Source organism: Nicotiana sylvestris, chromosome 4, assembly GCF_000393655.2.
Source record: "Nicotiana sylvestris chromosome 4, ASM39365v2, whole genome shotgun sequence".
Classification (NCBI taxonomy): Eukaryota; Viridiplantae; Streptophyta; class Magnoliopsida; order Solanales; family Solanaceae; genus Nicotiana; species Nicotiana sylvestris.
The window spans coordinates 128,048,789-128,072,485 of record NC_091060.1 but is presented as its reverse complement, the minus strand read 5'-3'; the positions used below and the strand labels follow the sequence as shown (position 1 = coordinate 128,072,485).

The following is a 23,697-nucleotide window of genomic DNA, read 5'->3' as shown; positions in this document are numbered from 1 at the left end:
CCCTATGTCTCAAATATCAACTAGGGATTGGAGCCCAATGTTGGCAAAAGGCGACTAGGAAATGGAGGCCCTACATCTAATATCTCAACTAGGGATTTGAGCCCTATGATGGCAAAAGGCGACTAGGGAATGGAGGCCCTATGTCTAAAAATCTCAACTAGGGATTAAAGCCCTATGTTGGCAAAGGGCGGCTAGGGAATGGAGGCCCTATGTCTAAAATCTCAACTAGGGATTGAAGCTCTATTTTGGCAAAAGGCGACTAGGGAATGGAGGCCCTATGTCTAAAATGTCAACAAGTTATTGGAGCCCTATGTTAGCAAAAGGCGACTAGGGAATAGAGGCCCTATGTTTAAAAATCTCAACTAGGGATTGGAGCCCTATGTTGGCAAAAGGAAACTAGGGAATGGACGCCCTATGTCTAAAAATCTCAACTAGGGATTGGAGACATATGTTGGCAAAAGGCAACTAGGGAATGGAGGCCCTATGTCTAAAATCTCAACTAGGAATTGGAGTCCTATGTTGGCAAAAGGCGACTAGGGAATAGATGCCCTGTGTCTAAAATCTCAACTAGGGATTGGAGCCCTATGTTGGTAAAAGACGACTAAGGAATGGAGGCCCTATGTCTAAAAATCTCAACTAGGGATTTGAGCCCTATGTTGGAGAATGGCAACTAGAGAATGGAAGCCCTATGTCTAAAATCTCAACTAGGGATTGGAGTCCTATATTAGCAAAAGGCGACGAGGTAATGGAGGCCCAATGTCTAAAAATCTCAACTAGGGATTTGAGCCCTATGTTATTTGACCCCAGTTCCACTTATTTGTATGTATCATCATATTTTGATCATTATCTGGATATGCCCCATTAGTCCTTAGTTTCATCTATTCATGTGTCTAGGCTGATGGGCAATACTATTATTGTGGACCGCATATATCGGTCATGTGTAGTGGCTTTTGGGGGATTGGAGACTAGAGTTGTTCTCTTATTACTTAGTATGGTCGAGTTCGACGTGATATTGGGTATGGATTGGTTTTCTCCATGTCATACTATTTTGGATTGCCACACTAAGACCGTGATATTGGCGATGCAGGGGTTGCCAAGGATCGAGTGGAGCGGTTCTCTAGATTATGTTCCCAGCAGGGTAAATTCTTATTTGAAGGCCCAAACGGATGGTTGGGAAGGGATGTTTATTATATTTGACCTTTGTGAGGGATATTGGTGTTGATACTCCTACTATTGATTATGTTCCAGTGCTACAAGATTTTCTGGATGTGTTTCCTGCAGACCTGCTGGGCAAGCCGCTCGATAGGGATATTGACTTTGGTATTGACTTGGTGCCAGGCACTCAGCGCATTTCTATTCCTTTGTATCGTATGGTAATAGCGGAGTTGAAGGAATTGAAAGAGCAACTTCAGGAACTTCTTGATAAGGAGTTTATTAGGCCTAGTATTTCCCTTGGGGTGCACTAGTTCTGTTTATGAAGAAAAATGATGGTACTATGAGGATATGTATCGACTATAGTCATTTGAACAAAATTACAATCAAGAACAAGTATCCTTTGCCGCTCATTGATGATCTATGACCGGCTTCAAAGATCAAGGGTGTTCTCTAAGATTGATTTGAGGTCTAGGTATCACCAACTGAAGACTCGGGACTCGGATATTTTAAAGACAGAATTCAGGACCCGTTATAGTCATTATGAGTTCCTTATGATGTCTTTTGGGATGACCAACACCCCAACAACATTCATGCATTTGAAGAATAATGTATTTCAGCCTTATCTCGACTCGTTTTTCATAGTATTCATTGACGATATCCTGGTATACTCTCGTAGCAAGGAGGAGCATGCCCAACATTTGAGTATTTTGTTAGAGCGATTGAGGGAGGATAAACTTTATGCCATTCTCTCCAAGTGAGAATTTTGGCTTAGTTCGGTGGCATTCTTGGGGCACCTGGTGTCTAGCAAGAGGATTAAGGTGGATCCAAAGAAGATAGAGGTGGTTCAGAGTTGGCCCAAACCCTCATTAGCCATAAAAATTAGAAGGTTTATCGGCTTGGCCGGTTATTATCGTTGCTTCGTGGAGAGTTTCTCATCTATTGCATTGCCTTTGACCAAATTGACCCAGAAGGGTGCTCCTATCAGGTGGTCGGATGAGTGTGAGTAGAGCTTTCGAAAGCTCAAGACTGCCTTGACCATAACTCCAATTCTTATTCTACCTTCAGCTTCTTGTTTTTATACAATGAATTGTCATGCTTCACGGATTGGTATTGGGTGTTCCTTGATGCAGGGGGTAGAGTAATTGCTTATGCTTCGCACTAGTTGAAGCCCCATGAGAAGAACTACCCTATTAATGATTTGGAGTTGGTTACCATGGTTCATGCATTGAAGATTTGGAGGCAGTATCTCTATGGTGTGTCTTGTGAAGTATTTACAGATCATCGGAGTCTCCAGCACTTTTTCAAATAGAAGGATCTAAATTTGAGGTAGCGGAGATGGTTGTAGCTACTTAAATACTGAAATTACTATTCTGTATCATCCTAGGAAGGCAAATATGGTGGTCGATGCCTTGAATAGAAAGGTAGTTAGCATGGGTAGCCTTGCATTCATTCCTATTGGTAAGAAACCTCTTGCAGTTGATGTTCAGGCATTGGCCAACGTGTTCGTGAGATTAGATGTTTCGGAGCCCAGCCAGGTTCTAGCTTGTGTGGTTTCTCGGTCTTCCTTATTTGATCGCATTAGAGAGCACCAGTATGATGATCCACATTTGCTTATCCTTAAGTATATGATCCAGCACGGTGATTCCAAGGATATTACTATTGGGGATGATGGGGTGTTGAGGATTCATGGTCGGATCTGTGTGGCTAACGTAGACGAGCTATGTGAGTTTATTCTTGAGGAGGCCCACAACTCACGGTATTCCATTCCTCTAGGTGCCGTAAAGATGTACTAAGACTTGAGGCAACATTATTGGTAGAGAATAATGAAGAAGGATATAGTGGGGTTTGTAGCTTGGTGCCTAAACTGTCAGTAGGTGAAATATGAACATCAGAGATCAGGCGGATTGCTTTAGAGGCTTGAGATTCCAGAAGAGAAGTGAGAGAGTTTCACCGTGGACTTTGTAGTTGGAATCCTACAGACTTCGAGAAGTTTGATTCCATTTGGGTTATTGTGGATCGGTTGACCAAGTCCGCGCACTTCATTCTAGTTGGGACTACTTATTCTTCAAAGAAGTTGGCTGAGATTTACATCTGCGAGATTGTTTGCCTTCATGGTGTGCCAGTGTCCATCATTTCAGATCAGGGCACTCAGTTTACATCGTAGTTTTGGATAGCTGTGCAGCGAGAGTTGGGCACTAAGGTTGAGTTAACCATAACATTTCACCATCAAACAGACGGACATTCTGAGTGCACTATTCAGATATTGGAGGATATGTTGCGCGCTTGTGTCATAGATTTAGGGGTTCTTAGGATTAGTTTCTACCGCTCGCGGAGTTTTCCTACAACAACAACTACCAATCGAACATTCAGATGGCCTCGTGTGAGGCTTTGTATGGGAGACGGTGTTGATCTCCAGTGGGTTGCTTTGAGTCAGGTAGGCTAGGCTATTGGGTACTAACTTGGTTAAGGATGCTTTGGACAAGGTTAAATTGATTCAGGATCAGCTTTACACGGCGTAGTCTAGACAAAAGAGTTATGCCAATAGGAAGGTTCGTGATGTTGCTTACATGGTTGGGGAGAAGGTACTGCTCAAGATTTCACCCATGAAGGATGTTATGAGATTCGGGAAGAAGCGCAAGTTAATCCCTCGGTATATTGGTCCGTTTGAGGTACTTTAGAGGATTGGAGAGGTGGATTACATGATTTCCTTGCTACCTAGTTTATCGAGTGTGCATCCAGTATTCCATGTTTTTATACTCTGGAAGTATGTTAGCGATCCGTGTCATGTTTTGGACTTCAGCACGGTTCAGTTGGATAGTGATTTGACTTATGTTGTGGAGCCTGTAACCATTTTGGGTCGGCAAGTTCTAAAGTTAAGGTCGAAAGACATAGATTCAGTGAAGGTGTAGTAGAGAGGTCAGCCAATTGAGGAGGCTACGTGGCAGACCGAGCGTTAGATGCATAGTAGATATCCACACCTATTTGAGACTCCAGGTATGTTTCTAGACTTGTTTGAGGACGAACGTCTATTTAAGAGGGGAAGGATGTAACGACTCGGCCAATCAGTTTAAGAGTTGTCACCCCGTTCCCTCATTTACTACTCATTCTTTGCTTGATTGTTGTTATGTGACTTGCTGGGGTTCTTGGTTTGGATCTGTAGAGGTTTCGAAATGGTTGAGACACTTAGTCTGAAGGTTCAAAACTTAAGTTGAAAAGGTTGACCGAATGTTGACTTATCTGTAAACGAGTTCAGAATAGAGTTTTCATGGTTACATTAGCTTCGTTGGGTTATTTTGGACTTAGGAGCGTGTTCGGATTGTGATTTGGAGGTTCGTAGTTGATTTAGCTTGAAATGGCAAAAGTTGAAAATTTAAAAGTTTGACCGAGAGTGGAGTTTGTGGTTACTGGCTCGGATTGTGGTTCCAGGAGTTAGAGTAGGTCCGTGGTTTCATTTTTAACTTGTTTACAAGAGGTTAATCCGACAGGATTTGATAGGTTACGACATCGAATAAAGAAGTTAGAAGTTTAACAGTTCATTAGGCTTGAATCGATGCACAATTTGTGATTTTAGCATTGTTTAATGTGATTTGAAGGCTCAACTAAATTCCTATCGTGTTTTAGGACTTGTTGGTATATTTGGTTGAGGTCTCGGGGGCCTCGGGTGAGTTTTGGATGGTTAAAGGACCAATATTTGGACTTGGGGTTGTGCTGATGTTTTTCTGGTGTATGTATCTAGTTTCCTTGTATGCAGTCATGTGGGAAGGTCCGCAATTGCGTAGGCTAACTGGGGCAGCTAGGGAAATTTGTTCTATGTGATCACTAGTAGTGGCATGCGATCGCGAAAGCTAGAGGAGTCTGAGTATCGTGAACGCTTGATAAGGGTCGCGTACGCATAGAAGAAGTGAAGCAGCAGTTGAGTTCACGTGTTGTTCTTCGTGATCGCGTGGAGAGGGATGCGATCGCGTAGGTTTAAGGAAGCAGTGGTCCGCTTTTGCAAGTGTAGTGATGCATTCGTTAAACACTGTATTTTTACTATATCGTTTAAGCTCGTTACTGCTTTCAGACCACAGGCTAGATTTATTACTTATTGAGTTGGTTGTACTCATGTTACCCCTTGCACTTCGTGTGCAGATCCAGGTGTTTTTGGTCACAGCGGTTGCTGATTCGCAGGGTCCAAACCTTCGGAGATCATTGAGGTAGCTGCTTGGCGTCCGCAGTCCATGACTCTCCTCCCATATCTTTCTATTTACTTATTTAGATTTACTTCTAAACAGTGTACCAATCTATGACATTATGCAGATGCTCATGTACTAAGTGACACCCCAGTTTTGGGAAGACTTTATGTATTGAGTTATGATATTTTATCATGTTTTATAGGATTTTCCTTTATTTAGATTAGCTTAGTGTATTTCAAAATTTAAAGTGTTGGAAACGCTTGAGCAGTCAGCTTGCCTAGTACCATGATAGGCGCCATCATGACAGGTTGATTTTCGGGTCGTGACAAAGCTTTATTATCTGGAATTTTTGCCTGTGAGATTTATTTATGATTTGAATTTATTTTGGCTAGATTTGAGCCATCCTGGAGTTGTTTCACTCGAGAAGCTTATTTTAGAGTAACGATCTAGCTTCTTTGAGTTAAGTATCTTGCCTAACTTTGTGTAGGGGAACTACCCCTTAGGATTTGAGTCTTTGATGCTAATTGTGTCATGTTAAGGCCGTGTACGCGAGGTGACGAGTACGTGCTCAGACCTATTTGTGGAAATTTGACTGTTTAGGGCATGTAGGTTCTCATGTTCATTAGATATGAAGTTGTTTTATCATGTTAAATTTCCCATTTACTAAATTCACCCTCACGTGTCTTATTTGGAATTAGTTGCTTCATGTCTTACCCTTATTTTTCGATTAAACTCTTATGTGCCTTAACTTAAGTTGTTGCCTCTTTTATTGCCATTCTATTCTTCCCGTAATTGTTTATCCTTGATTGAAGTTATTATTATCTTTTCCGTAATTGCCTATGATTAGTTGATGTTATTATTATCTTTTCAATAATTTGATTATCTATAAAGACCCGGCCGGTCATTTTGAGAGTTAGTGCCTCTATCACCTATTAACTGCTTCTCATGTACCTATTTATGCTATTGTGACTTGTTGGGAAGATTCGTTTTGAGTATCGGAGTGTTTTGGGACACTTAGTCCCTAAATGGAGGCTTAAGTCTTAGAATTGGGACCGTAGTCCGAACTATATGAAGACAACCTGGAATGGAGTTCCGTCGATTCCATTAGCTTTGTTGGGTGATTTTGGGCTTAGGGGCATGTCCGGACTGTGTTTTGGAGGTCCGTAGCTTATTTAGGCTTGAAATGGCAAAAGTCAAATTTTTGGAGATTAGTGGAATTTTTTATATCGGGGTCAGGATATGATTTCGGAAGTTGGTCTAGCTACGTAATGTTGAATATGACTTGTGTGAAACATTTGGGGTGAATCGGACGTGGTTTGTTTAGTTTCGACATTGGTTGTCGAATTTGGAAGTTTCAAGTTCATTCGGTTTGGATTAGAGAGCGAATTATGTTTTTTAGCATTGTTTGATGTGGTTTGAGGGCTCGACTAAGTTCATATTGTAATTTAGGATTGGTTGGCATGTTTGGTTTAGGTCCCGAGGGCCTCGAGTGTGTTTCGGATGCTCAACGCGTTGAAAATTGGACTTAGGCTATTGCTGAAGATTTTCTTGTATTGGTGTAATCACACCTGCAGAGAGGTCACCGCAGGTGCGAGCCCGCAGAAGTGGGACTTGGAGCGCAAAAGTGGAAAAATGGAGAAGGCCAAGGATTGCAAGTGCGAGGTGCATTCCACATCTGCGATGCCTGCAGATTCAATAAAGAGACCGCAGAAGCGACCAAATATCCGCAGGCGCGCACACGCAGGTGTGGCCACTTTTTTGCAGATGAGGAACCAACTGTCTTAAGTGATTTCCACACCTGCAATAGAATTTTCGTAGGTGCGGTGCCGCAGGTGCGAAGAGAGGTCCGCATATGCGGTTTGACTGGGCAGAAAAAGGGGCTAAATCGAGGGTTTGTTTCATTTTCACCATTTTTGGACTTGGGAGCTCGAGATTTAGCAATTTCCTGAGAGATTTTAAAAAGAAAGCTTTAGAGTAATGATTCTTAACTCGGTTTTGGATATCTTTCATCAATCTATTGTTGTTTTCTTCATTTAATAAATGGTTTTGAGTGAGAAAGTTGGGAAAATGGGGGAAAAGTTCCCCAATCGAATTTCAAAGTATTGAGTGAGATTTTGACATCGGATTTGGATAATTTTGATATGAGTGTACTTTTGAGTGAATGGGTGTTCATAAAATTGTGACTTTTACCCAATTCCGAGACGTGGGCCCAGGGAGGCTTTTTGGTCATTTTTCTATTTTCTTGCCTTAGCTTTGATTTCATTAGCTAGATTAGTTTCCCGTAGCTATATTTACATTATTTCATTGTGGTCTACTCATGCCCTTTCCTGCACATGTTTGTCGTATGCAGATCCAGGTACTAACTATCAACCTCGAGTCTAGTTGTGTGGTTGCTGCTTTAGGAGACTTCAAGGTACATTTGCCTCGTCCGCAGACCTCGAAGTCCCATTCAACCCCCTTGTGTTGATTTCCCCCTTTTTTTTCAAACATAAATGTATAGAGTAGTGAGAAACTCTTAGAAGCATTGTGACATTGCGACACTCTGGGTTTTGGGAAAAATGATTATTGTATATGCCGAGTGGCACCGTTTTCACTTATTAATTATATCTAAGAGCTGTTATCTTTGTGTTTTCATTTCATTCTGCAATATTAGGCTTACCTATTCGTAGAGACTAGGTGTTGTCACGATAGTTCACGAAGGGAGAAACTGGGTCATGACATTATCCTTAATTGAACTTGTTGTATCTCTTCTGTAATTGCTAAACCCTAAATGAAGTTTTGTTATCCCTAATTTTTGTTGACTTATCCTTATTTATAATTATTGATTCATGTTATCTCTGTTATCGTTGAATTGTACTTTTGTGAGCTCGTTCTTCCATTTCTATGTGTATTGATTCCGTTTCGTTCTTCCGTTGAATTGTACTTATCCTTATTTACTTTTGTTGTTGTTGTTGTATTTAGTGTCATTAAGACGATGGCTACGTGTGGCTATGATATTGAAATTGTTTTGAGGAAAAGTTGTGGCATGTGGGCATCTATTGTGAAAGTCATTTATTTGAGTTGTTATGTTTTGGCACACACGTTATTGTGTTCGCAGGAAATTTCTATCGTGCCGATGTTAATGTGTTTGCACGAGGTTTCTATCGTGTTGTAGTTATTGTGTTGCACGAGGTTTCTGCCGTGTTGTTGATATTATTGATACACATACGGTGGTATAAGTTCCAGGTATTGAAATGCATATCGTGAGATAAGGTAGGCTTGAAACACATGGCTAGTGGGGGAACTACTAGAAGCCATGCGGTGTGATAAGGTGGGCTAGAACACAAAATGCTATTTCGGGGAAAATGATTTTCAAACTAAATGTGAAAGCTCCCGCAGTGATGTAAGGAAAGTTATGATTCATTTTATGATTTGAGACTACGAGGTGGTACCTCGGTAGGACTCTTGTTGATATTTCCATATTCTTTTTACTTGTCTTTGATTGTTGTTTCCTTAGTATACTATTAGTTGTCTTCCTCTGTGTTACACTATTTGCTTAGTTCTATGTAGCTAATCCTATTGTTCTTGTCATTGCTTCAACTCATTGCTACCTTTATTACACTATACATTTCGTTATGATCGTTTCTTATGTGCTATTCATTTCCTCTACTCTTATTTGTTGACTTGGATTGTGGTAGAACACTTGCACAAGCATACACATAATTAAATCACCCATATCAATTTTAGAAGATGAATCCTAACGTTATTGTCCATTATAGGTACTCTTGTCTACTTGTCTTCTATGTGAGTATTGTTCTAATGGTACGTGAGTCTTACGTACGGTTATGAGTTGTAATATGGGCACAAGATGCCAATTGATTAGGGTTCATTAATTGGGACCCGTGAGCTATGATTATGAGGTTCGGTACCTTGTGAAAATGCTTGAGCAGATCTGGTGTGAAAGGGGTTGTTCTTATTGAGTTGTTTCTGGTTTTCCTTTATTTGGTGTCACCGGACTTAAACGGTGCTCAGCTTACTCTACAACATTATTACCTGACTACTTCCTGTTAAATATTGTTATTACTAGTGTATCATTGCAAGTATTGTTTAGTGTTCATTATCCTGCTTAGCTTTATATTAATATTGTGTCTTTGTTATTTCACCTTCACGCTTGTTCAGGTTGTTTAGTCCGGTACGTATCTTGACTCTCCCTCGTCACTACTCTACCGAGGATAGTCTTGATACTTACTAGGTACAACTATGGTGTACTCATACTAGGCTTATGCACATTTTTGTACAGATCCAGGTGCCGCGATTATGGTTGATTATTAGCTGTCTGGTCAAACATTGATGTGGAGACTCAAGGTAAACCTGTCATCGCGTTCGCAGGCCTCGGAGTCAACTTCTAATATTGTACTTGTACTATTTAATTCTATTCTGAACAATTTTATTTAGGGATTTTCTAGCAACTCAATAGAGCTTATGACTTGTACTACCTGTTTTTGGGATTATAAGTTGTGTATAAAGATTTATATTTCATATTTTTAATTTATGGTTGAATTCTTCTATTAATTCAGTAAGTGTTAGGCTTACCTAGTCTTACAGACTAGATGATGTCACGACATCCTACGGAGGGAAATTGGGATTGTGACATTGGAAGTAGAGATTAGAGAAATGCCGAATCAATTGGAAACAATTTTTTCTCCAATTTTTTTGATATTATAATTCATTTACCTATTCATTTGGCGCATGAGGTAAGATTAGGAGGTCCAGTTCAAAATCGATGGATGTATACTCCTGAAAGATATATGTGTACATTAAAATCATACGTTCGTAACAGAAATTATCCAGAAGGATTAATTGCTGAGACATATTTGGTTGAGGAGTGTTTGACATTATGCTCTAAATGAATATGATTCAACTAATGCACAAGCTTCCAGTTTGTTCCCTAACACAGGTTGTCCTTTAGGAGAGAAAAAAAGTGATCCAATTATTTTAGATGACAAGTCACTAAATCAGGCATATATATACTTATTGAACAATTGTGACGAAGTTTAAGAATATATAAGATAATTTAATCATTTATATCATTTATTTATGTATATTGTTATTAAATCACTTTATTTATCATTTTACTAACAAATAAAAGTACTTGTTGTGTAGAGAATATGAGGTTGAGGTTAGTAATCAGAGACGGGGATCTAAATGGAGCAAGGCCAAGAATCATAGTCAAAACTTGTCTTAATGGTTTGAAACTCGTGCTTTGAAAGAGGATGTGCCCGATCTTATAAAACAATTGTTCATTGGACTAAATTCAGTTGCTAAAATATATTCTGAGTATCTCATTAATGTATATAGATTTCATACGAGGCAGCGTGATGCAAGGCAGAAAAAACAAAATGGTGGTGTTACATTAGTCGCCCTAACTACAAGTTTTGCAAGCTCAAAAGATAAAAATCCGGTTGATACAAATTTGATTTATTATGGTAGAATAGTTGATATAGCTGAGTTAGACTATTATGGCCATTTTAAGGTTGTCTTATTTAAGTGTGACTTGTATGAGGTTGAAGAAGATATATATGGCCTTACTTATGTCTACTTCAACAAGAAATGTTATCAGGACAAGCCTTTTGTCCTAGAATCTCAAGCACACCAATTCTTCTATGTGCATCCATATCATGAAGATAAATATTATGTCATGAAGAATGTCCCGAGAGACTTGTTTAGCATAAGCGATGAACTTGAATCTAATGCCCCACACTGTTATGAAAATGAGCCATATGAATATTTGGTTGGCCTATCTATACTGGAGGATAATGGTGAGGTTGTCTTAGTAAGGAGTGATGTTCCAGCAACCATCCTTGATGTACCTCCAGAAGAATTTCTAGCACAACAACTTGAAATTGAATCGGATGAAGAGTTTGATTTTGAAGACACAACATGAGTTTTATTCTAATTCAAATAGAAAATAGCTTAGCCATTTTTTGATTAATAGCTAGAGACACATTAAAGACTGTTGTTTTAGATTAAAACTGATGTTGTCTATTTCGTCAAGTTCAATATTGAATATTTTCTTGTTGATCGTTTCTTCTATGTGCACATATATTTTCTGCTCATATATTTTCAAAGTATCCCTTTTGGTACCAGCAGAAATTACTTGGATGGTTATTCTTTGACTCTGTCTAGTTAATATATGTTGATTTATGTCTAAAGTATTTTTTCTCTTGACTTCTGAGGCATTTGGGTTATTATTAAGTTTACCTCAATTTAATTGAGGAACCATATTGTATCATATATGGATTGAGAATTTATTTTGTTTGCCTCAATTTAATTGAGGAACCATATTGTATCATATATGAATCGAGAATTTGTCCTCTAGTTTTGAACTAAATATCTAGAGAAGTGAACGCGCGTAAGTAGAAATTATTCTTCTGAATTTGTATTGTCCTATTACCTAGAGTATTGAAGCAAGTTTTAAAGTATATACATATTTGTTTTTTATTATTATCAGGTGGTGCACATGCAATTAAAGAAGACAGTGGACTAACAAATTTTAAGGAACCAAGGGATACTGAGCATGTATCTTTGTAACTGTTTTTATTTATATATGCTCTGGAATCTTCTTTCTCTTTTATCTTTGCTTTATGGTGGTCAAAGATGAAGTAATTCTTCTAAATTATGATGTTCAATGGCGGTAATTGTCTCTAATCGACTATCTATTGTTGATACCCAATTTTTTCTTGTATATTTTCAATATGCAAAATAACTTCAAAATAGCATATATATGCATATATAAGCATGTCCAAGTGTTTTATTATTTTTCCATAATTGTAAAGGTTTTTTTATTGATTTATTTCCCCCTTTTTATCCATAAAATCCCAATGCTTATTTTCAAAATTATTATTTTTGATAATTCATCTATTGGATTCTTATATTTATGCCAAAATATGGCTAAGATAATTTTTATAATTTTATTTAGTACTTTTAAAGCTAAATTGTACATAATTGCAATATTATCTCTTTTATGGTTTAATTAGGTTTTATGTTCATAAAATTGGATCTTGTATTTTTAAATTGTTCATTATATATTATAAATCATTTTAGTACATTAATTTATTTTTCAGAAACTATTTACTATTTTTTATAAATTAGAAAGGGAAAACTGGCTATTTAAATAACAGCCCCTTTTATATTTCAATTATAACCCAAATCGGACCCCAATTCCCAAGCCCAATTTTTTATTAAAGCCGACCCTAACCCAATTTTAAACCAAGCCCAAATCGGATCCCCACCTACCCCATTCAATCTGGATCGTTGATCATTCAGATCAACGGTCCCCATTTCACCTGCCATAATTAAACCCAAACGACCCCCTAACCTAATTCATTTCCCACCAACCCGCCGCCCTTGAATCCCCTTCCTCTCCAATTCTCTCTGCAACCTCACTCAAACCCTAGCCGTCGCCCACCAAACCAACACTAATCCCTTTCGATCCTCACTCAATCCATGGACTCCCATGGGTGTTTGAGGCATGTACCGGTCTCCTATGTCTCTTGGATGCTTGTTTTCATGATTTCATGGAAAGATATCGAATATATCTAGCCCATACCTTGCTCAACTTCTATCCATGGTCTTTTTCCGGCCATCCATTGCCGTTCGAGTCAGATCCATGGCTTTTCTGGCTAGATCGGTACCTTTTCGAAGTTTTCTCACTTTTTCTTGGTTCTTTGAATCCCTAGCTTTAAAAGCTTTCCGGTTTTATTTTAGATCTGTGCATGTTATGAACCTCTTGGTGTTTTCTCAAAAGTTTTTTCGATTTCTTTCAAAATGACTCTTCGTCTTCAACGATTAGGGTTTTCTTAACCTCTTTTAAAAGACTTCTTCTCTGATTTTCAGAGTTGTCTTATGATTTTACTATGTTTAAATGGTTTGTTTATGTTTTTCTTCTACTTGATTCAGCGTGTCGAAAACCCTAAGTATCTTTGGTTTTATTCGGGGTCTTGGAACTGTCCTTGTTTATTTTGTATGTGTACCTATTTTGATTTAGGTTCTTTATGGTTAAATCCTTTTTCTTTGTTTGACTTTACTGATTCTGAGTTCTTACCTCTTTTTAACTCGAATTTGTTAAAACCCTAATTTCTTAAAATTTTCCTCACTTATTACTGTGAGCTTTTGAAGACTTCCTTTACTTATTTCCGTGTGCTGGTTTGATCTCATGTACCTGTTGCTATGTGTTAGACCAGTTTCTTCATTTTGATTCTATGTGTGAGCCATGACTACTTGATTTTGTTGATTACCATGCTTCGAGTAGTCCTTAGCCTATTCATGTCACTTCTGAATGTTTGTGTTCATCTAGTTCGTTTTTTTGTCAATATGTTTGACCTTGCATGTCTTATACGCCTGTTCATTCTTTTCTATTTATAAGTTGAAGTGCATAATCATGACTCCTTCTTTATTGATCTTGATTGACTTAAGTTACGGTTTGATTTCAAGGTTTTCTTATAAACCCCTAATTTTACTCGTTTGTTTAAGCTGATTTATTCCCTTCCTTTATTTGCTGTGATGTTTCACCTCTGCAGAATCATTTCCCCAAATTAAGTATATTATGCACTTAGACTCAATTATATGCCCTATAGTTTTACTACCCCTTATATGGTAAGAATCAATCTTTTTCAAACTGATTCTCTTTCCTTAATTATCCCTGTTAGTATCCGCTAGAACAGTAATTCCTTGATTAAAGGAATACTTGTATTAAGTGATTCTGATTGTGATTACTTCCATATTTTTGTTAAACCTTTACTTGTTACTTTATTTTTCTACTCGTTTTCAAAGCTATAAATACCCTACCCTTTCTTCTCTAAACAGACGAACAACTGAGTTCAGAACACATACTTACACACTCAAACTCTCTTTTTCTCTACTACTACTTGTGTTACTGCTTTGTCTAGCCGGTTGAAAGTCAAGGCTAGACTGTGGAGCTCTGATTGCTTTACCTTTTACTACTTTGCTTCTTCAACTGGTATGTTCTTATTTCAAATTCTGAAACTCAACTCTATGTGTTCCTTAGTTTGTCAATCCTTGTTTCTTTCAGAACTAACTTAATGGCTCATGCCGTTAAATTGTACTTCTTGTTTACTGCATTACTCAACATGCTTAAATTCCTGCCCTCCTTTGTTCCATGTAATCAACATGTTTACTTGTTCCTGTTTATGTCCCTCAAATAGCATGTCTTCTAATGTACTTGATTCATGACTAATTATGTGTTCCTGATTTGGGTCCTCTATATCCCCAACCCCTACTTCCTTATTTGTAACTGCTGAAGCTGTACTTCTATATGAACTTATTCTGTATGTGTTGTTGTTGCTCCTATCCCCTACACCTTTTTTAAAACTGATTTCCCTAAGCAACTTTTCTATTGTTGATGCAAATTTACTTCAAATCAATCATTTTCTAAACTGTTTTACAACTATAATCTCTTGAATCTATGTCAACTACTCTCACATGCACTCTTAGATCATTAGGTTTTGCCCGTTTTGTGTTAGCCTTGCTTTGGGACCCTTTCCTCTAAACCTGGACGCATAAGAGCTGGACCTTCCACATTGCACTCACTCTGTTTTGGTTATGCAATCTGGGTGTGAGCACTGCCCGAGATCCCTTGAGGTACTTAGAGAACTCTGACACATCCAGATATGGGAAAGGCTATGGAACAATATTGGCATTCGAGTTGGTTTATTACATAACTCAGAGAGTAAGTCAGAATCAGGCTTCCTATAGTTGTAACTTCTTATTTTGCATTTCTCATGTAATTCAGTCACATGGTCTGTAATAATTTGTAAACAAGTATTGGGGTGGTTAGTGAAAAGGGATGGGGAAATATGCATGTTATAGTTGTTAAAGGGTAGAAAGCATGTTATTAGGTTTATATTCCTAATTGTGCAATAGAAACCATGTTTAGGATTCATACATGCATTAGAAAACCATGTTCTTAGAACCTATGTTTCTTGCTTCAGCACTTCATTCATTAGTCCATGCTTTATGTCTATCACTTATAAATCCTGCTCCTAGGGCCATAACAACACTGGTATAAAAACTGTTATTTCAAAATTCTGCAACTCTTGTGTACATTTAGAATCATGCCTTAGGGATTCTGTTTTCGACAACCTTACAATTTGCATGTACATATTAGATACCATGTTCTAGGATCTTGTTTGCATTTTGTTTAAAAAACGCCTAGTTAACTACTGATTCATGAAAAGGGTAGTAAAGTAATAATTTTCACATTGTGATGTTTTCTGAATAAAATTGGCAACAATCTCTACAACCAGAACAACATGTTTTAGGTAATAAAAAATAATCTCCAAACTATCTTAATGACTTGGAACAACTGCTGCATCTGCTTTACGCCTAGGCAAGCCTTAGGTAATAACTTAAATAAAACTGGAATTGCCTTTGTTTAATTATCAATTGTTATCAAACGTAGTTGTAGATAAACCCTGTAGGTTCCCTACCGCACCTTAAAAATCATTAGGTGGCAACTCTTCAAAAATGCAATACCCAATTCCCAAAAGGAAATGAGTCGTTACACCCCATGAATGTCGAAACCTGAACTCCTCTCCGCGTAAGGGGAAAAAGGAGGCGCGACAGCATGGCGACTCTACTGGGGATACTTAAGCTTTTACCATTTCATACCATTTTTGTGAATTTGTACCTCCCTATGTGCAATTACTTGTTTAATTTCTTTAAGCATTTGATTTCTTCTTCAAAAACCAAACTGACATATATTTTCTTCTTTTCTTCATTTGTAACTACTTTAAATTTATGAAACTGCTATATTTATTGCTTTCTTAACGTGCAAATACATGTCCACATACTTTTAATTATTTCATAATCATTCTCAACATCATACTCCACTCGTGCCAAACAAATACTATAGCAACGCTTGATGAGTGGTTGCGCTCTTCCTATATCACTACCCCTAAATTCAAAATGGCATATTTGCAGTAAAACTAGTCGATTAGCGGTGCAGTCGACATATCCGTGCCTTCCCCCTTGAGTTATCTACTCAAGGGTATCAGTCTAAAACCCCATAGAAACCTTACTCTCTTCAAATTGTGCATGCATCATGGTCAAACCTAGTCGGGTCAGTTATGCTGTCCATATAATGATCCTTTAAGTTAGACTTGTCCAAGTCCACTGGGTTTCTCTAAACCTAAACGGACATCGTCATGTTCTGTGCATTTATTTGGAGAACTAAATGCTTCATGCTAATTGTTGATATTAAATAGTCGAGTCTGGTTGGGGTAGGGTCTAACCTTTTTGTTTTGTAGAAATCGAAGAACGAGGTCCCTAGCTTCGGTATGGTTAGCACACCCTCACTCTTGCTAGACTGGTGGAGGAGTCTTCCATCAAATGACCAAATCGATTAGTGGAAAGAGAGGGCCGCCAAAGCTAACAAAAACTTGGAATATCTGGAATACAGTCTGTTTGAATTGGAAGGAAAAGTGAGGAAGAGAGTCACCGATTGCCAAAACATTGAGGAAAATGAAGGAGAATATTTGGCAAAGGCATTTTTACCGGTGAACCTACGCGAACTGAAGGATTTGATCAACAAGAATATTCAACCTCAGGAAGGTCCTTCTGGGACCAAGTAGATAGGAGTTTATCTTTTTTTTCTTTATCAATGTAATAAGGCCAATGGCCATTACTGACCTTTATTCCTTGCTTATTTAGTGTCGTTTTGGGATTCGTCTATTTTTATCAATAAAATGAAGCATTTAGCATTCTAAGTTCTCCAAATCAATTTGTCTCTAGGCCTACCTCGGGCACAAAGAGGTTCCTAAATTAGGACGCGCTTTACATTCCCGCACTATGTGTTTAAATATTGCAATACTTTTTATAACCCTCACTGACTTGATTACCTTTTATTTTTATTTTGTTTTCTTTATTATTCCCCTCCCCAAAGGTTAGTTCGTGCACTATGGCATCATCATCTTATTTCACAAGATCCAGGGGCCCTCCACCCACTCCTCCTCTTAGTACTATCAAAAGCAAGAACAAAGGCAAGATAGAAGATGTGAACAACATCGGGAAGGAGAACACAATTGAACGGATACAGGCCACTGAAAGTCGGGGTATTCAGGTTCCAAACGAGAATGTGTCACAAAATTTGAGCAGAAACTGCTGAAAATTCCAAGAAGAGTTCAGTCAGGTTCAGAATCTGGCAAGCCTGTCATTTTCCCTCAGCATCCCAGATGTCAACTTCCCCAACACTCAAAACCCTAAACCTCCTCAAAATATCCCAAAACAACAGAATCATCCCGCTCCTCACCATCATATTGCTCAACCAAAGAACCAATGCAACACCTGCCATACCTCAAACAACAATCCACTACTCATCCCAGAACCCTAAAACTCCACAAACGGCCATTTCCAACCCCATACACCAGGCCACCATAACACTCCTATCTACATGGAGACTATGCCACAATTCACCCAACCTATATCAGGCACACCTAAGATTGATGAAAAGGATTTGTCAGGAACTTGGCTGAGGAGCTTAAAAAATTGACCAGCTGGATTCAAGACGTTGAGCGAAGTAAAGGAATCAAGGGGCTGAATTATGAGGATCTTTGCATACAACCTGATGTCGAACTGCCCGAGAGATACAAACCTCCTAAGTTTGAGATGTTTGATAGTACGGGTGATGCAAGAATCCATCTGAGGACCTATTGCGACAAGCTGGTTGAAGTAGGGAAGGATGAAAGAATGCGCATGAAGATGTTCATGAGGAGTTTGAAAGGATATGCATTATCTTTGTACATCAGCCAAGATCCCAAGAAATGGTCAAGCTGGGTAAGCATGGCATCTGACTTTATGGATAAATTTAGGTTTAACATAGAGAATGCACCAGACATGTTCTATATACAGAATTTGAAGAAGAAGCCCACGAAAACATTCCGCGAGTATGCTACTCGCTGGAGGTCCGAAGCTGCTAAGGTTCGACCTGCCTTAGAAGAGGAGCAAATGAACATGTTCTTTGTCTGGGATCAGGACCCGCAGTACTATGAGCGGCTGATGATGTATTGAGAACCACAAGTTTTCCGACATCATTAAATTGGGTGAAACAATTGAAGAAGGTATTAAAAGCGGTATGGTTACATACTTCGAGGCCTTGCAAGCTATAAATAAGGCTTTGCAGTCCGGTGGTGTGTCCAAGAAATGGGATGTAGGGGCCGTGATGGTTGCATAGAGGACCAAATCTCCCCTGAAATACCAAACTTACCTAACACCTCCACTCACATACCAGCCAGCTCCAAATTACCAAGCACCTTTACCCTCATACCAAGCTCTGCCACCCACTTATCAGTTATCTCCACCTCCTACATATCAACCTACTTCACCCAAATACTCCCAACCCGCTCATATCTACAAAACTTATAATGCTCAACCATCCCACTATCAATCACCCCTGCATGCCAAAACTTCCCTAGACCTTGACCTAATTTTGATTGCAGACCTCCAAAATAATATATAGCCATCGCTGAACCCATTGACTAGCTGTATGAGAGACTCAAAGCTACTGGTTATGTCACCCCCATCCCTGCTGCAACCCCTGAGAATCCTTCCCCATGGGTAACCTAAACAAATCATATGCATACCACTCCGGCATGAAAGGGCACACCATCGATGAATGTCGTTCCTTGAAAGACAAGATCCAATATTTGATTGACAACAAGATCATTGTGGCAAAAGAACCCGCTCCAAATGTCCGCAACAACCCTCTGCCAGACCATAAGGATGGAGGTATCCACATGATTGAAATAGAAGATGACTGGGATCCTGAGGGATCAATCAGGTTGATCGCAAAAAGTGATGACCCAAAGAAACAAACAATTACTCTCAATCCAATCATAGTCTAGATCCAACTATCTGAGGACGCTGAGGTGAATATATCTGAACCACTTGAGATTGAAGCAGCCCCATCCGCAAAGATACCGGCACCAATTGATGTTGAATTTGTGTCTCTAGCAAAGGCACCTGCATTATTTGAGGTTGCAATTTTGCCACCCAAGGTACATGTTCCGTTCGGAGTAAGGATAGTCGCGCCGATCCAAGTGGCGAGGTCAACCATGACACCATTCTATACAAATGTTGTACCTTGGGACTATACAGCCGAGGCAAGAAGAAAAGGCATGGTCAAGGTTGAAGAAACCATTGCAGCACAAGGTATGACAAGAACTGGTAGAGTCTATACCCTTGAACATCTAGCTGAATCAAGTAAGCAGGCCTCCAATTGGCCACCCCTCATTGAGACAGGTCCGGACAATCTTTGGAGAAAGATACAGGCCAAAGTGATGTTTTAGGCGTCAATACCACACAAGAGGGGGGGGGTGATTTGTGTGGTACCCAATTTTCGCTTAACTATTCTATAGAAGAACCTGGTTCTTCAGGGGTTACAACTACTACTCTTTGCGGAATAATAAGTACAGAAATAAAGAACACAAAGATTTTTATGTGGAAAACACCTGGCTCAAAAGGTGAAAAAACCACGACCTACTACTCAGTAGGATTTTCCCAAACTTCCACTAAAATCATTGAGCCAAAATAGCATTTACAAAAACTCTTTATAAACCTAAGGATTAACTCTAATCCTGTTGTGGCACACAGCCTCAACTGCTGTGACAACTTCAAGTTAGCTATAACTTGAACACTCTAGGTACCTAATACAATTGCTTCTATAAAAGCTGAAAGGTACAATTTTAAACCACCTGCTACAATTGAACTAGAATAAAAGATAGACACAATGGAACTGGTTCTTCTATCTCGTTCAAGTAGCTTTAGGAGTGCACACTCAAATCCCACATAAATTGCTTGCAAAATCGCCTTGATCTTTTGCTCTCAATTTAGTTAACTTCTGCATATGTGCATTACCTATAAAAGAGAACAACACTGATATTTAATAGGTTAGTAATTAGAGTTTGATTAGAACTCAATTGTTGCTCTCCTATCGTAGAAGAGTTCATGATAATCTCAAACTCTAACATTATCTTCATCCTAGATTGTGTTCTCTTCATATAAGGAGACTTTCTCCCCCTATCCAATATGCAACCTTTTCGATAAGATCAGGAGATATTGCTGCTTGATCAGTAGGCTTACCTCCTTCACGTGCATCTCACATGTATAGGTTGAACATGAGTGTGCTTCACAAGATGGACCTGGTCCATGACTGAGTTCTTTTTGTCATTCTTCAAAACTTCACCTGTTCTTGCGCCAACAAATTCCCTCTTTCTGATGATGACAAACTCTGTGCTTTTTACTGATTTGGAACCTATAAGAACTCAACTTAACCATCAATACTAAACTTAGAAAATTCACTTATTATCAAGGACTAGGTTAATTAGGTTATAAATATCACTTATTTTCAGAATGTAAAGCACAATGTCTCTTCCCCCTTTTGACATCATCGAAAAGTTGCATACAAAATGTGATACCCAGATTTTAATAAGTACTCATGGCCACTGGGGCAACTGCAAGTGCAATCATGGTGCAATCATCAGTAATCAAGCAAACATATTTAAATTATCAATGACAGATTAAACATTGAACAAGAGCAAAACAGTAGTTATCATTGACAGAGATATGTTGCCACCAACAATCCATTAAAAGAAAGAAAAACATTCAAACCATGAGCCAAAAAAACAAAAGATAGAAAAATCCCTAATCTGGGTCACGGAGGCACTAAACAAGTTCAGGAGTCCTAAGGCTTGGAGGAACTAGAGGGTTGGGTTTGTGTTTGGAGAAGACTCAGCATGTTATGAAGAATTCCATCATTCTTCTCCTTTTCTTTGGCAAGCTCAGTTCTGAGACCATCTCTCTCAGTTTCCACTTCAATCAGACGAGCCCTGAGCATAGCTATTTCAGTATCCTTGGCTACACATTCCTGAACTAGAGTCCTAACTTTGCTGTTGATGGGTACCTTAAGAGATAAATAAGGTTCATTTGGGATGGCAGTGACTGCATAGTCACAAGCAAGAAGATTATTTATGCCAAAGTGATCCTTGCTCAAGGCCATTTCCCATTTCTTCAGAGGCATATTTAGCCTGTCCAGAACTGTGGCTAGAATAAAGCCATAGGGAATAGCATGGGCCTTGGAGCCGTTTATGACCCTGTCTAGCAGCTTAATAATGAAGGAATGCCAGTTGATTTGCTTTTATCTCTCCATGCACTCTATAAGAACTAGATCCATGTAATTAGCAACGTGCCTTCTCTCATATCTGGGCAATAAACACTTGTTGACAAATTCAAACAAGACCTTGTGCTCAGGCCTCATTTCAGTTTTCTGCACAGCCCTGGCTTCATTCACCTCTTCTGAATCACAAAACCTCCTGTGATTGCAAGTGGAGTAGGGAGGGAGTCCAGGCAGGGCCACCTTTGCCTTGTATAGTCATCAAATCCTTCAGAGGGTATGTCCAGGATCTCTCCCAGTTTCTTTGCATCAAACTGCACTTGGACTCCTTTCCCCAGGCTACTAACAATGCCATCCTTAACCGCAGCATTGGCAATAAATTCAATTAGCTCATTTCTGGATAGCCTACCATCCATTAGAAGGACCATGTCCTTCCATCCCTGAGCAGCTAAAGCATCCACTAATCTCATCATTCATGGTTCCACCAGGTCTTTCAGAAGTCTACCCTTTAAAATCTTTCTTTTGCCAAACATGGCAAGCTTATCCTATTCCTTCTCAGAATCATTTTCTTCTTCTTCTTCTCCACTCCAGTCATCATCTTCAGAAATTTTTGATTGTTTGGTTTTCACTGCAGATCTTGTCTTCTTGGCTAGTGTAGGTTCACCGGCCTCAGACACAGAGGAAGACTTCTTAGAGGAGGTTTTGGGCTTTTTAGGTTTGGGGGTAGGAACCTCAACTGATGTAGCCCTTTCTTTATGGACCAGTTCCATCTCCTCTTCCTCAATAGCCTCTGAGGGTTCTGCAATCTTTCCTTTTCCTTTATCCATTTTCTTTTTCTTATTCTCTTTTAAAGCCCTTTGTAGATCAACTTCACTCAGTTTCACCCTGCTTCTTTTGGCTATACCCCTTGGTAGTGAAGAGGCAATAGGTGTTGGGGAGGAAGCCATTCTTTTCTTGGAAGGCTTAGGAACATTAGGGGCTTTTGTTGTGGGAGTTCTGCATTTCTTTGGGTCATAACTTGCCCCAACCCTTTCCAGTAGGTCTGCTAGGGTATCTTCAGTAGATGAAACAGGTTCATCTTTCTGTGTGCTTAGATGAACCTACCCCTCAGCAGCTTCCCCAGAACCACTTCTCCCTGACTTCATGCCACTCTCTTCTACCCTTTCTGGTTCAACCCCACAGATAGCAAGAATTGCTCCCTTCCCATTTCCCCTCTTATTACCACATGCACCCTCTATCTCTTTTTATTTTTCAGAATTCTTTTTACCTCCACTCCTTTGTGACCCTGGTACTTCTACATCCTTAACATATCCAACCTGAGTAAACCTAGATTCTAGATTCTCAGAAGAAATTTCCTTAAATGGAGATTCTTGAGTCTTTTCAGAGTCAGAAGACCCAGGTCCTTCCCCCTCAGTAGCGGATTGATATGATTTAGAATCAGAGCTGGAGCTGGAGATTTGGGCCTGGCTTCCCTTCAAATTTTTATTTAATTTCTTCCTCAGAGCCCCAGATGCTACAGTCTTTTGAGCAAGCATTTTCACCCTACGCAGTCTAGGTTTTGGCGATGTACTAGGTGGAGGAGGTATGGTTGAATGTGAGGGAAATGGTGGTGTATGAGTTCCAAGATTGTCTTGTGGGTTAGTCATGATCGTTGGTTTCTTGAGAGAATTTGGGAATTTAGAGTTTTGGAGAAGAGGGCAAGTGAAAGTGAAGAAAACAAATTCTTGACGGTTTGAAATTTAGAAGATAGCAGGAGAAATGATGTGTATTTAAAGAGATATACACATTTAATAGGTAACGACAGCCTTTTGTAGTGATCAAATAGAGGTCTAATAAACCTGAAATTCCAGATTTTGAATGATCGGTTTATTTTCCCAAGATTTTAGGCAAATTTTTTGATTTAGAGGTCTAGGAAAACGGAAATGGTTCAATGCTAACGGGTAGAATTTCTAGGAATTTAACAAGTATAAGACTTCTGATGATGATTGAATTATTAATCTTTCTAATTGTGTAGAGTATCGAAAACATACCTTAGCTTTCATATGAACCCATACTGATGAACTAGGTTCTTTATTTAGAAGTCTCTTGAACATGCCTCAAATGCCATAATAGAGAAAATATTGTAAGAAATCAGTGAGTCATATAAGCACATGTCATAGGAGTATACTAATTAAAGTATGAAGCTGAGTAAGAATTAATGTA

At 39.0% G+C, this 23,697-nt stretch overlaps 1 protein-coding gene across 1 annotated transcript; it reads right to left on the bottom strand.

Moving 5' to 3' along the window:
* Positions 1 to 22,040: 22,040 nt before the first annotated feature.
* LOC138890152 (uncharacterized) lies at positions 22,041 to 23,141 on the bottom strand. Its single transcript, XM_070173515.1, has 2 exons — positions 22,763 to 23,141; positions 22,041 to 22,549 (listed from the first exon to the last, which is right to left on the bottom strand). The coding sequence occupies exons 1-2, from the start codon at positions 23,139 to 23,141 to the stop codon at positions 22,041 to 22,043; spliced, it is 888 nt and encodes a 295-aa protein (XP_070029616.1).
* Between the last annotated feature and the right edge of the window lie 556 nt (positions 23,142 to 23,697).